Genomic DNA, 12,358 nt, shown 5'->3' on the forward strand with positions numbered 1-12,358 from the left:
TCAAAGGCTGTGGCCCCTTTAACCACTGTTTCACTACAGTCCAAAATTTATTTGACAAAAAGTCAGCCAGGATTACTTGCTGGTGAATAATCACTATGGAGTAACCAGAGTGAGAGGCCAATTCTCTTCTCATTTATGTTGGATATAAATAAGGACAAAATCCAGGCTTGTTCAACAGGAATAAATGAAAGGAGAATTGGGACTGTACTACCAGTGAGTTTAATCATAACAGCAAGAACAAAACTACATGCAGGGAGCTTAATTATGCATTTGATGCATAAGAAGAATACCCATTTAATTTAATTACCATTGCTTTTGTGCAGCAACTCTATAATTGACTCCAAAGACAAAACTGTCTGAAACATCTACAAATTACATATTAACATGATGGGGTAGTATGTGTGGCAAGGGCCACTTTATGAGTTCAGGATTTTCCTATAACTCTTCAAAGCATGATAGCATTCTGGTTTGTTTTCAGGATCCAAAGAGCAACAGAAACTGAAACTGACTGAAAATGCATCATTTATTGTTTTAATCAAATTCCTCCTGTACCAAAAAAAAACCCATTAAGAAAACACCTGCAATCATAAACATCTGATACTGATTTCAGTTTTGCTCTGGCAACTATAATTGCATAAAATACAGCATGATACATAAAAGCCTGTATTTCTCTTTCAATATCCACAGTAAAACATTTTCCTCCTCTGCTTGGGAAAGATAAGCCTTTTATTTCTGAATCTCCCTAACAACATGTATAGACAAATGACAAATTTTATAAAGGACACAGTGGATCATTTGTAACATCTTTTTTTTTTTTTTACCATATGAATTGATAGCTTGTCAAAAAGTCACCCACCTGGTTTATGATTTGAATCATGCAACTGTGTAAATTATGATGTGATAAGAGTCAAATGTAAGTAACATATCTAATCATAGTTCTGCTTTCACAGCAGCTCAGGGTTATCTTCAGAGTAAAGATCAATGTGCTAAAAGAAAAAAAAAATTGAAGAACTAAAATAAAGCAAAATAATAAATTAAATGTAACTAATGACAAATTAAAATATTTGAAATAAATTACAATAAGCTGTCATGTTATTGCCACCATTCTTTGTCACAGAAACGAACAGAGAAGGAACAAAGCACTGTTAATGAAGCTGCATTTGGAAGTAACAAAATACTGTAAAAGCCAGAGACAGCAAACAAAAGAAATTTAAAATAAGGAAATTTTTAATAAAAAGCACACAGTGAACAAATGACAAAATATTACATTAACTGCTGTAGCTCCCTTCCTTCTCTATTACAAAATGGAGGCTTCTTTTTGAAAGATTTGTAGACTGTATAAATAAGAGGCTCTGACCCTTGACTGAGGGTTTGCAGGCTCCAGTACAGTGCAACGAACACTACCACCACATACAGAATGGTGCATGCAGTAAAACTGGGCATCATCCTCTTTATCTGCATGGAGATGAACTGGCCAGCAGAGACAGTAGCTGACCCTTCCGCCTGTGGAAGGTCTCGCCAGCAGCTCTTTTCTCTTCTATGACAACCTCACCTTACTTTCACAACTGCCTTTCTGTCTTTCACTGGACAAGGAGGGGGGATTTGGGCTTTGAATAGCATGTAGCAGTGCTGCTTCTCCACAGATCTCCAGATTGTGGAAGTTAGGAATAAACCTAGGTTTCCCAGTTACATGCAAGCCAATGGAGCAGAATGCAGCTCTGTTGTTTGTAAAATCTTGCACCGACACAGAACACTTTATCCAAGGCTCTCAGGGTGTCTTAGCAGACTCATTATTTTGTGATCTTGTCTTCATAGAAGAGGAGTGGGCTGGTAATCAGTTAGGCAATGTGCCATAAAAACCTACTGCAAATTAGATGGTCTGTTTTTTTCACACAAGATACAAAGTTGTATTACATGCTGAATTTTCAGTTTGAAGTAGTAAGGGGAAGGTAGGATGGGAGCTGAAAGCAAGATAACTAAGAGCATGAAAACACACCATCGAGTGGAGACTCTAGCAGAAACTATAGGGAATATATTACGTCCTTCAGTGAAACTATAAACTGCTTTGTCTTCACTGGAATTTTACTTCAAGCCAGCAAACTTGAGATATGCATTTCAAGAAGTCATAATTTACCATAACATAAGTGAACTTGGCCAAAAAGATGTGCTGTACCACAGTTATGACAGAGAACTGCCCATAGGAATCTGGCTTCTAGGTCCTACTGTAATAACTGGAGTGTACAGCCCCTACATAATGTACTAAGAGCCTTTCCATACTAGGTATGCAAAGTCACAGATAAAAGCAAGAAGGTGTGAGCAATGTCTTTTTCCAAGTATGTAAGGTCCCTTCCAACCCAAACCATTCTATGATTGTATGACATTCTGAAATGTCAAGTTATCCTAGGTCAGTTAGTCTGACAACAGTCTGAGCTGACTAATGGAAAGCTAGCACAAGGCTCTGCCAAGAAAGACGCAAAGGTTATGTAGAATAGTAGTGAACCTATTTTCATGGGAAAGCAAACTTGCTCTCAAACAAACCTGACTGAGTGTTGGTAAGATTGCAGTTTGACTGATTAAAGGTGAATGCAAAGATACAATAGACTTTTGTAAGGCATGTGACTTTAGTGTTTTTCAATAGAACTATATAATGTCAACAAAATGCATAATAAATGAACAAACAACTGCCTAATAGAATTAATAGTCAAGAAGGTCTGACAATATTCAGTATTTGCATCAGAGATTTGAAAATAATTGTAAAAGCTACAGCTGATAAAATCCACAGATAACAAGAAGGTTGTTTGAGAGGGGTAGTATGTAAAGGGCTCCTACACAGAAACCTAAGAACAAAGTATTCAGGTCATGCTCCCTGAGTAAGGGACGAGAACCTGCAAATTAGTTCCTCTGAAAAGACTTTGTAGTCATGATAAATAACACATGCTTCATGTATGACGCTGTAGCAAAAAGTGCTAACGTGGCCATGGATGGACAAACATGAGAGGGAGAGAAAGTTCCACTTAAAACTGGATTAAATCAGTGGATAGTGATTTTATGTCTGGATAAGGCATTTGTGAGGCTGACGTAAGAATTCTCCATCTTGATCTTATGCCCTCATTTTTAAAAAGAAAGGTTAAGTGCTGTAAAGCAGCCTACAGAAAATAATTTGAGAGTGACTTACAGATCACTCTCTTGTGCTTATCAGAAGGAAGACTGAGAAAGGACTTGATATCTTGATATTATCAAAGGACAGATGTATCATCAGTTTAAAGGGCACTTCAGGTTCCTAGAGAAAGACCTCACCAGAATAAACATCTAGAGGCTAAACACATTTTAAACAGCTGAGGTAGACAATGAAAAGAAAAAGCCCATGAGGAAAACTACAGCTCCTGGTCATTTGATGCCTTCAAGTCGGAATTGTCTGCTATCCTAGAAAATCTGACAAACACAAGGGCATGGGCCAGGACAAACTGTATGAAATTGTATGGGCTTTGACATGCCAAAGGTCAGAGGAGCAGTGTAGTCTTCTCAGCACGAATAGCTCAATCCATTGAAGTAAGCCAAAGACTCTAACAGAGTGGTTTGCATGGTGTTGAATATACACTGTTGATCTTTTGATTGTTTCTGTCCTTTTCAGTCACTTCCACCTAAGTTTATTTCAAAAGAAACCAACCCCAAAATTGCACCATCATTTAAATAGCAATATTTTGCCAACATCTTAACACACCCTGGAGGTTACTAAGTTGCCAGTTGCTTCTCGCAGTCTCCACAATAAGAGCTTTACTGTGGGTTTTGAACATACCCCTGCCAACAGGAAGTGCTTCTGCATTACAGCACTGATCAATGAGCTGATGACAGTGTTCCACCATGGATTCCAACTGTGCTTTGTCATAAGAAACTCCTAAGAACCTCACCAGTTGCTCAACCATTGTCGCTAGGTCCTGCAAGAGAGTATTTAAAAAATAGTTTATTTTAAGTGACCTTTTAAAATGAGTTTATTTCAAAATGAGTTATATCCTGATGAGCATGAAAAATACAAATGCAAAAGTTGTAGAAACACCACTGCCTTAAAATTTTGCCACCTTCCAATTTGCTGAAAATAAACACATTCCAAGTAATTAGGGTAAGACAGGCTGGAAGAGAAAGCAATCATGTAAGCTCATCCCTTCAAATATTAGGGCAGGGTACTGTAAAGTAATTGTGGTGCTTCCCACTTCAGACAACACCACACCCTTAACTGATCACTTTGGAATACCCCTGTATTTTGGAGCAACTAAAAGCTACTTCGATTTTGATCTTGGTAAAATAAATTACTACAAATGTTAGAACAGATCTTCCTTCATTGTTTGCTTCTGGGACTGCATTCATGTAGATGGAAAGGCTCTATCTAGCCCTACATGAGGTGGTCTCTGAGAAAAGCAGTCATTAATTTATATATCCAGAACTCCAGCATTCCTCAGTATGAGTAAGACTTCTGGAGTTGCAAGGACAAAACAGCAATGTTTATCAGGAAGCAGAAAGATACTGCAACGCCACCACCTTTCAGCAGCACCCCTCAGTGAGCACACTAGGAATATCTCATTATCAAAATCACGGGTTTGAAATAATTTCTTTTTTTTTTTTAATTATTCTGATTGCGTTACATCTTTTAGCACCCCACCTCATCAGAAGGTTCAATAAAGCTGAAATTACAATATACTCAGCTTTACTGAGTTCTATGCTGATTTTGCCCTTTTGTAGGTTTAGAGATAGGAGCTGGGTTTTTCCTATGTTTGCATTAATTGTCCAGGCAAAGAAACATTTTGAAGTCTTTTCATTAATTCTAAAAAATATATTATTGCAATAGGAAATGAAAACCACTATTCTATGTAGTATTTTCACTAAATTTTAGATTAAAAATAAAGTGGATTTATTAGCCAGCATACTGTAAGGACCCAATAATTATGTTCACCTTATACTACATGATCATTCCTAACTGTTTTCAACATTGTTTCACAATGTCACAAGAAGACAGTAAGAACAACCAAATAATCAGAATAAATGCCAAATATATAGGACAAAACACTGATGATATAGTTTTGTTCTCATTAATACAGCACACACACCAAGACATTTCTTTTAAATGAATCGGCAGGGCTGAGTGTAGCAAGCACCGAACAGTTACACATCTCTGCCTTCTCTGTGAGTAGTTTAGTGACTACAGATGCAGGCAGATTCCCGACTAAATGACTAGGTTTAACAAACTGCTGATGTCCACAGAAGTTATTGAATGACAGTGCTTTAAAAAACATATTAGATGTTAGGGAGCCCAAATATGGACAAAAGAAGCAAATTTTGTACTTTATATATTTTACACACTATGATGCTAAACGTAAACTGCCTGTTTGCCACATCTAACCTACCTTATGCATATCTTCGTACTTCAGAAAAAGCACATTGGCATCCATGTGATGTTCCCAAAACTCTTGCACATGTTCAAACCACGAACCATATCCTACTACAAAGACAATATGATTGGCATGAGGAAAATTAATACTTTTGTTATTAATCCCTCCTCAAAAAAGAAAAAAAAAGGCAGAAAAATAAATTAACTGGAGTGGTTCAGAGCCCCAGGAGAACTGTGTCTGGTTTTGACCCTTTGCCATGCACAGCAAGGAACTTAGTTAAAAGAGCTTTTCTATCAGTTTGGAATATTTAAAAGAACTAACTTACCATAAAGACAAAATGTTCAACTAAAAATGCCACTATATTTCATGATGGATATCTTGAAGCTCAGTATTAATAACACCCAACTATTGAACGGAAATTGAGCCAAAATAAAAATTACAGATAGCTTTGCAGAAGGCAAATTTTCAGTGGCTCCAACCTGTGTGAATTCCTGCAATTAATATATCCCACTGCAGCCTCCTTCACTTAGAAGCTAGATACAGCATTTGTGGAAAGTTCCATAGAGCATCCTCTATTACAGACAAATAATTGATAACAACCTCTGTCCTTTCTTAATTAAAGAAGTAGTGAGGAAACAGACCTATAAAAATGCTTCATGGTCATTCCTAAAAACTTGGGATGTACTGACAGAATATTCTCTTTATCATTACATCTTTTGCCTCCCTGCTAAAATCTAAGACCTGTTCCCTTCTATTGTTATTTTCCGAACACTGACACACAACTTCTGTAGATAAGCCAGAACACGGTTTCAGTTATGCTGTTATCAGTTATCTCCATTACACAATAAGTCTAGACTACCACCAGATGCCCCTGGGATGTTGAGTGCTCCCAAAACCTTAGAATGTTGAGATAGAGTACTCCCCATATATCACAAACTGTGAGCAGTCCAAGTGTTCAGGGTTGCCAATAATGAAAAGCTTATGCATCCTACCTCCTGCATACTACCAGTAGCTTGTCTGCAGTTCCCTATATCTACCGTGGGGGGTTTAGAACTTGAAGAGAAGTTGAAGTGCTACGCTGTGAAGGCCTGTGCTCCCAACACTGCTCAGACAGTGGCTACTGGAAATCTTAACCATCCCCCTAAAACCTCTCCTCTTCCACTTCTCTGACAAAGTCCACATCTGCAGTGATTTCAGTCAATTTGTGTGTGTCTAGCAGAGGTCCAGACACTAGCATTTGTTATTTAGAGAATGTATTTTGCTGACAGTATTACCAGAAAGACAACTCAAAGAGAAATGCACTCTGCATATTTATTTGGTAGTAGTGATAAATTCCCCCAAAATATTTTGGATAATCAAGGCAGGAATTAAGCAAATATAGTGAGCTGTTTTTCACATTCTTTCACAATATTTTTTTGGTCAATTTTATCTTTTCAGCAAAGCAGCTATAGAAAAATAAACTTTTTAGTTTCATATTTTCAAGCCACCTTTCCCTTTGAAAAATAGTTGTTTCATTTTGATAACTGGAACATTTTCAATGGACAAAGTGGTCAGTTTAATAGGAAAATTGTTTTAATCAGCTGACCTCATTTTCCATTTTTATAAAGGTATTGGGAAAATTCCATTTTTGTTATTCCCATTCCATACAATTCTAAAGAAATTCACACATGAGGGTAACACACCAGTCACGTAAAAAGTGTTCCTAACTGCTCTTAATGGTACAGTAAAGAGTCCACTAAGATTATGTCAGCAGAGTTTACCTATGTTTTACATAAGAAACTCCCATAATCTTTAAATGATAATACCAAAGAATTAGCACATTGAAGACTAACCCGCATCCAACCGTATGCTTTCAAGCAATACAGCTAACATGCACAGAATTTGTTTCAAGACAGACAAGTATAAGGAGGGGTAAAAAAGAGTAGGATTGTGTAATTTGGGCTAAGTTCTTCTCCCTCTAGCACTACTTTGACTTCTTATACAGTTGGGTTTTTTTTTTTTTGCTGCTGCATTGCTTCCATGAGATGCAAACATTTAGCTAAATGCTAAATTTACTGTATTACAAAGCACTCCGTTTGTACAATTATGGACACAGAACATGCTGCAATGTTTTACTGACTCTGGGAACGTTGTGATAAATCAGCTAGCTACCGTAAGATGAAGATATAAATAACTCCTGGGATTGTTACATGAAAAAGAGTACAGAACCTTCCTCCTATCTTAGAAGACATCCTAATGTGTCATGTATCTCTAGTCTAGAAGTTCCTGATCATGGGCTACAGACAAACATCCAGTTTTCAGGGAAGGCAAAAGACAAAGCTGAAGGTGGGCTGGAACAGAAGGAGAGTATTTACCCTCCCTGCACAAACATGAAAGAAAGTAGCAAAGGTTTTTAAGGCATGTTAAATAACCTCCACTGGTAGGATTTTACTTTTTTTCTTCCTTTTAGTATTATACAGCTCCTTTAGCATCAACTCCTCTGAATTCCAGGTTGAAGGAAAGTTTGCTGCACTGGATCTAGAGGAGATCCTGCTCTCAGAGCACAAGGTGAATTCTTAGTGTCTCATTAAGGTATCATAGAGAAGATTCCATAGAGAGACAGAAGGCAGTAGAGCTTTTTCCTCTTACTGCCTAGAAAGTGTGGCAATCCATTGGCAAAAAGCCCAGTGGCAGACAGTTATGTGAGAACATAGGGTTTGTCCTGCCTGTAAATTTACTGAGCTAGTGCAATGGAGCTACTTAAGTACTTAAGCTACAGAGTGAGAACACAATGGGTGGGTATGTCATGAAACAGGCCCTGCTCAAAGGAGTTACAGGGTGAGCAGCTGATGAGCTGTTGTAAAGCAGATTATTGTATTCTTATCACAGGGGTGTATTTTTCAGAAAGTAGCAGCCTGCAACTCCCTTCTTATAGGGGCTCACTTCAACTTACTGAGGTACTCCAGATCATTCTCATGCAAACTAGAGATTTTTGTGCATTACCTCATAACTTGAAAGGGACAAACCTTGAGTTTCTGGATGAAATAAAAATATTAAAGGAATTATCAGAAAAAAAACCCCTTGAGGAACAGAAAGACTCCTGCAAAGTAGCTAACAGTGACGGACAACTGAAATCAAATGAAGCTGGGAGTATTCACCACTTTTCACAAGGTACTTGGTACCTCGCAAACTGTTTTAAAAGAGTAGACCAGGTTTTGCCTGAGATAAGTGGAACACTGCTGAGCCCGTGGGGTCAAATATAGTAAGGCAATTATTTGCAAGGCATGGCCGTAGTTTGCATGGACAAATCTAAGTCTATGCAGCACTCTGTAGCAACCTCCTTGCTGTATATGCAAAACAAATGCACCTTTATCCAGTTCATTTCTGTACTTGCAGAAGGAATGCAGAGATGAAAATAAATGTGTAACAGCATGTGCAGAGAGAACAGCTCCTTACACTTGTCATTCATAAACCTTCTGCAGAACTCCTGAAATGTTCCTCTGTAGCTCATGGTCCTTAGGGAACGGTGAAACTGGTAATAAGACACCACCAGGTCTTTGGGGTTGCGAGCCATGTATATTACCTGTGATGGGGAGGGGGAAGAAAAAAAAAAAATCACCTTATTGAAAGCCTTCCCCTCCCTGGTTTCCCACAACACTGAAACAACTGCTGATGATATACTTCAGCAAACATGATTACATTTCATTTTTACCTTTGAATTGCCATTATGGAGGTCTGAAGGCAAAAACCGATATGGTAGGTGGCTTTTTATAAGGCGAGGAGATGTCAGTTCCTAGAATAAAGCAGACAAACATTTCTTATTGTGCATTAGTTTTTGGCACATCCTGAGCTGTCCTGAACTGGCATACTTGAAGTCCCTTACTGTACTGAGTCACATCATAAATTCACTTTTTAAATTAACAGGGAGTTACGTCTGGTTTTTAAATATCAAAAGGCTTGATGAGGTGTTGGTGTTTGTTGTTGTTTCTTCCCTCCTTCTGTTTTCAGAATACTTTCATTTGTAGGACCTTCTCAAGAAGAGTGTAATAGTTGAAGATTCTTAGTATCAAGCTAACTTTGTTCCCAGTGATGCTTCTTCTGAAATTCCTTTAAATATATTTAAAGCTCTGAAAACCCTACCCCTAACTTCTTCACTTCAAAATTTTACTCTTGCCATTTATTTTATCCTCAGAATTAGGCCCAGACAATACAAAGATTTATCTGAGTATGTGAACATATTTCAAACAAGAGAATTTTTCTATAATTTGAGACAAAATCGTCTTATGACACAAATAATATTCCAGTAGTTAAAAACTGCATAAATCCATATTGGATCAAGTTGCTAGCACATAGTATAGGTAACAATGTATAATCTCAAACTAAAACTCTCCCTATTGCCACCACTTATTTGCGACAAGGTAGCACTGAAGTCTCATTGGATTAGGCATCACATAGATGAAAAAGAAAAGCAACCTCTGACCCCTAAATACTCTCAGCCTAAAGTAGGCTGATGCTACACTTGTCATCCACCAGAGGCAGCTTAAATCCATCTGTGCCAGCCTTAGCTAGCTCAATTCAACACGCACTGTAGCTGTTATAGGATGGAGCCCAGTATTTTGTCTAATCATTCAAAGATATGTCTATACCAGAAGTAGTTACAGCAACGACAAGATCACATTTACATGCCATACCACTAGTGTCTGAGTGATTCTTAGTAGTGCGGAAGTAATTTCATGCAGAATATTCCAAACTCTCTCAAGCTATACCTACAGAGTCTGTAGATCCACAGATCCTGGGTCTCTAAGTATTTCATGTGTAAATTCAGAGCAGTGGGTCTACAGATCCATAGATCTCTGTATTTGTAGTTCCTCTTTCGCAAATTCAGGGAAGGGATCAAAGCAAATCTGCCTCATTTGGGCAGCTTCTGTTTACATAAGCAAGGGAGGCCTGGAATTTTTATTCAGGAAACCCACTGCCAAGATATTTAGGACATGGAGAAACATCTAAAGCATTAGAGTGTAATAAAGCTTAATAAAAGAAACTTTAAAATAACCTAATAATACTCCAAATGATTCCAACAAACCGAGCAGGTCCAGTGATGAAAAGGAAAAGGACACGGGATGAAATGAAGTGATAAATATGGAACCAAGGAAAAAGATATCCAAATGCTGAAAGACTTTCTTTGCAATAAATTGTACCTTGATGATGTCCAGACCAGGCTGAGGGTACTCTAGGACTGGAAGTTGTTCATCTATATTCATTAGTCCAATCTCATCTGGATCAGCTCCCTGACTCACTAGATATACCACTTCCTGTAGCAAGCCTGTGCCTGCACAAACCAAACAATGAAAGAGAACAGATTGTATTACAGTTCTTATCTAAACAGAAGCATATGAAGGGAGACCTAGACATGGAAATAATGATAACTTTTGTCCTTAACAGTCTGTTGTGAACTAAGTCTGTAAGTACTGTTTTAATGTAGTAAGTCTGCTCCCTTAGTTTTATTTTAAACACATGAAGGTCTCCTTTCACATAAAAGACCTGAGATTTTCCTTCAGTAATAATTTAAATATGTTTCTGTCTCACAATCATTTTACCTGTGAATTGGAAAGCATTTTTTAAAAAAGTTTTACCACTGTGAATGTTAGCTAGGCAAATACTACTATTTCAATTTTAGAAATGAAAAAATTGAGGCAAACTGAGATCAACCAAGTTCACAAAACGCATTAGCAGCCATACTGGGAGACTGCCAGTGTCCTCTGTGCTAAATTGTAGGCAATTCTACTGTTATGCAATGATTTCAGAGTCTATTTATACCTCCACATTTGTTGTGGGTTAAACTTTATGGACTGGATAAACAATTGAACGCATCAATGCATAGCAACTTAGTCATAAGCTTTAGAGGCCCCAATTACGTATCTCTCTTCAGTACAAGGACATTTACAAAGCAACCATTAGATGTTATAGCCTTAATGACTGCACTTTGGAAAATTAATAGGTATTCTAAATAGATGTTTGAACAGAGCAACTATTTCAAATTACTTTACCTTCAGGCAGGTAGGAAATACTCAAAACAGGCAAACAAAGGTTCTGAGATATTTGACAGAGTCTTATGAAGAGAAAGGCTTGGGCTTTTGGTGTGATGGAGGAAGAGAATGAGGAGAGACCAAAATGAGCGAGGAGGGAAGGGACTCCACAGCTTAGATAACAAGTCACATGGGCTGGATACTGCAATAGACTGACCAATTATTTAAGAGTTGTGAGTGGTAAAGAAAATGAGACCAGGATTTATTCTCTCTCTTGTGTTGCCTAAAGGAGCAAGTAGTTGTTCCAGAAATCTTTACAAAGCCCAAGCCTGCCTCAATATCTCATGTCCTTGGAAAGATGAGCTACAATCTCTAAGATCATGCTTTTCGTTCCTGTATAACGTGTAAGTTGAAAGCAACTTGTAACAGTCACCAGTTAATTCCTGTTAACTAGCATCCCTGTACACATGAACAGACACATTTTGTACATATTCTGTATGTTGTTCCAACACTAGAGAAAATCAGTATATCATTATTCAGATTTATTTTTTTTAATCTGAGCTAGGAAGAGTTAAAAAAAGCTGATGTACTTTAGAGGCTGGTTAGAGTGAATGCAGCCTGAATACAACATGAAAGAACACACATCTCCAAGAAATGCTTTGCAGAGTAAGTACTTTAAGATTCCTCTGTTTCTTGACTGGTGGGTAAACTAAAACGGCTTGGAAAAAAAGAAACTTTTAAATTACCATCACCCACAGAGACAGCTGTCACAGACTTCATACACACTTGCCCTAAGGCTGCTCACTCTGCATTTTTAAGACCAAGCATATATTTTATAGATTAAAATTAACATGCATATGGTACTTCAGTATCAGTCCTTGTGACTCTGAATGAGCACAACCCTTGTTTCTTATTAAATATTTATTCTGACAGGAGACACCCCGGTTCTCCATAATTTATTTCTGTATTTCC

General features: G+C 37.6%; 1 protein-coding gene across 1 annotated transcript in view; it reads right to left on the minus strand.

Moving 5' to 3' along the window:
* SULT4A1 (sulfotransferase family 4A, member 1) overlaps positions 1-10,689 on the minus strand; it is a gene marked incomplete at its 5' end in the record, with an annotated part of 12,009 nt that extends 1,320 nt beyond the window's left edge. Inside the window, 5 exons of the mRNA XM_010085330.1 lie at positions 3,797-3,935; positions 5,397-5,491; positions 8,817-8,943; positions 9,073-9,153; positions 10,559-10,689. Coding sequence (XP_010083632.1) covers positions 3,797-3,935; positions 5,397-5,491; positions 8,817-8,943; positions 9,073-9,153; positions 10,559-10,689 — 573 coding nt within the window. The remainder of the gene's footprint in view (positions 1-3,796; positions 3,936-5,396; positions 5,492-8,816; positions 8,944-9,072; positions 9,154-10,558) is intronic.
* Between the last annotated feature and the right edge of the window lie 1,669 nt (positions 10,690-12,358).

This window comes from Pterocles gutturalis, unplaced genomic scaffold (assembly GCF_000699245.1).
Source record: "Pterocles gutturalis isolate BGI_N339 unplaced genomic scaffold, ASM69924v1 scaffold52770, whole genome shotgun sequence".
In the NCBI taxonomy this organism is placed as follows: Eukaryota; Metazoa; Chordata; class Aves; order Pterocliformes; family Pteroclidae; genus Pterocles; species Pterocles gutturalis.